This window comes from Morone saxatilis, unplaced genomic scaffold (assembly GCF_004916995.1).
Source record: "Morone saxatilis isolate NCDOM2014 unplaced genomic scaffold, NCSU_SB_2.0 Contig23, whole genome shotgun sequence".
Taxonomy (NCBI): Eukaryota; Metazoa; Chordata; class Actinopteri; family Moronidae; genus Morone; species Morone saxatilis.
The window spans coordinates 13198830-13199571 of NW_023339796.1; the positions used below are offsets into that span (position 1 = coordinate 13198830).

The 742-nt window shown below is 42.2% G+C and overlaps 1 protein-coding gene across 2 annotated transcripts in view; it reads left to right on the forward strand.

Moving 5' to 3' along the window:
- Positions 1–742, forward strand: part of gpc5c (glypican 5c) — a 92355-nt gene that overhangs the window by 40971 nt on the left and 50642 nt on the right. For both annotated transcript variants that reach the window (XM_035670091.1, XM_035670090.1), the window contains one exon: positions 604–726. In XM_035670091.1, the coding sequence (XP_035525984.1) occupies positions 604–726 (123 nt within the window). The remainder of the gene's footprint in view (positions 1–603; positions 727–742) is intronic.

The following is a 742-nucleotide window of genomic DNA, read 5'->3' on the forward strand; positions in this document are numbered from 1 at the left end:
TCCAAGTATTTCAATAAATGCCCTATAAAGGGTTAACAGTTAATTATCTTGGTCTTTTGGGTGACTGCATTTATAATGTCTTACAGAGTCATTCCATATTCATATTGTCTGTGATTCCCGACACTGACTGACTCAGCACATAACCTCTCATGACCCCCACCCTCCTTTTTTTTGCTTTGTCTCATGGGTGGCAACAATGTGTGTCCGATCATTATACTACGGCATTGTTTTGCTTGAGATGACAGTGTCTATATCGATGACATGTGTTAGCAGATCTGGTGAAGCAAGCACTTTACCGCACAGCATGATTGAGAAAAATGTGCTGACTCAGTGAAGTGGTCACATTCACTCATTTTCTGCCACCATCAATATCAACATGTATTTTTCACAAGCATGTGTTGTTGAGTGGAATGCAGATACTGTTTGTTGACAGTGGTACGGTACCAAAGTATTGAGAAGTGTGATCACCAACCACACCAAAAATGTAACCACAACCACACAATGCATTCCTCAGTTTAATGTTTTCTAACATGGCTAGTGATTTAGAAAGATTTGTGGTATATTTTAAAATCGCTCCCCTTATGTGTGTTTGTTTTTCCTTAGGGAGTTCTTGATGTACCTGCAGCGCTACAAGTCTTTCTTTGCAGCGTTGCCGGAGATGCTGTGTGAGGGTGAGAATGTAGTGGACGACTCCACATGCTGGAGCGGAGATGATGTGGTGGAGAGGTAAGAGGACCCCCCC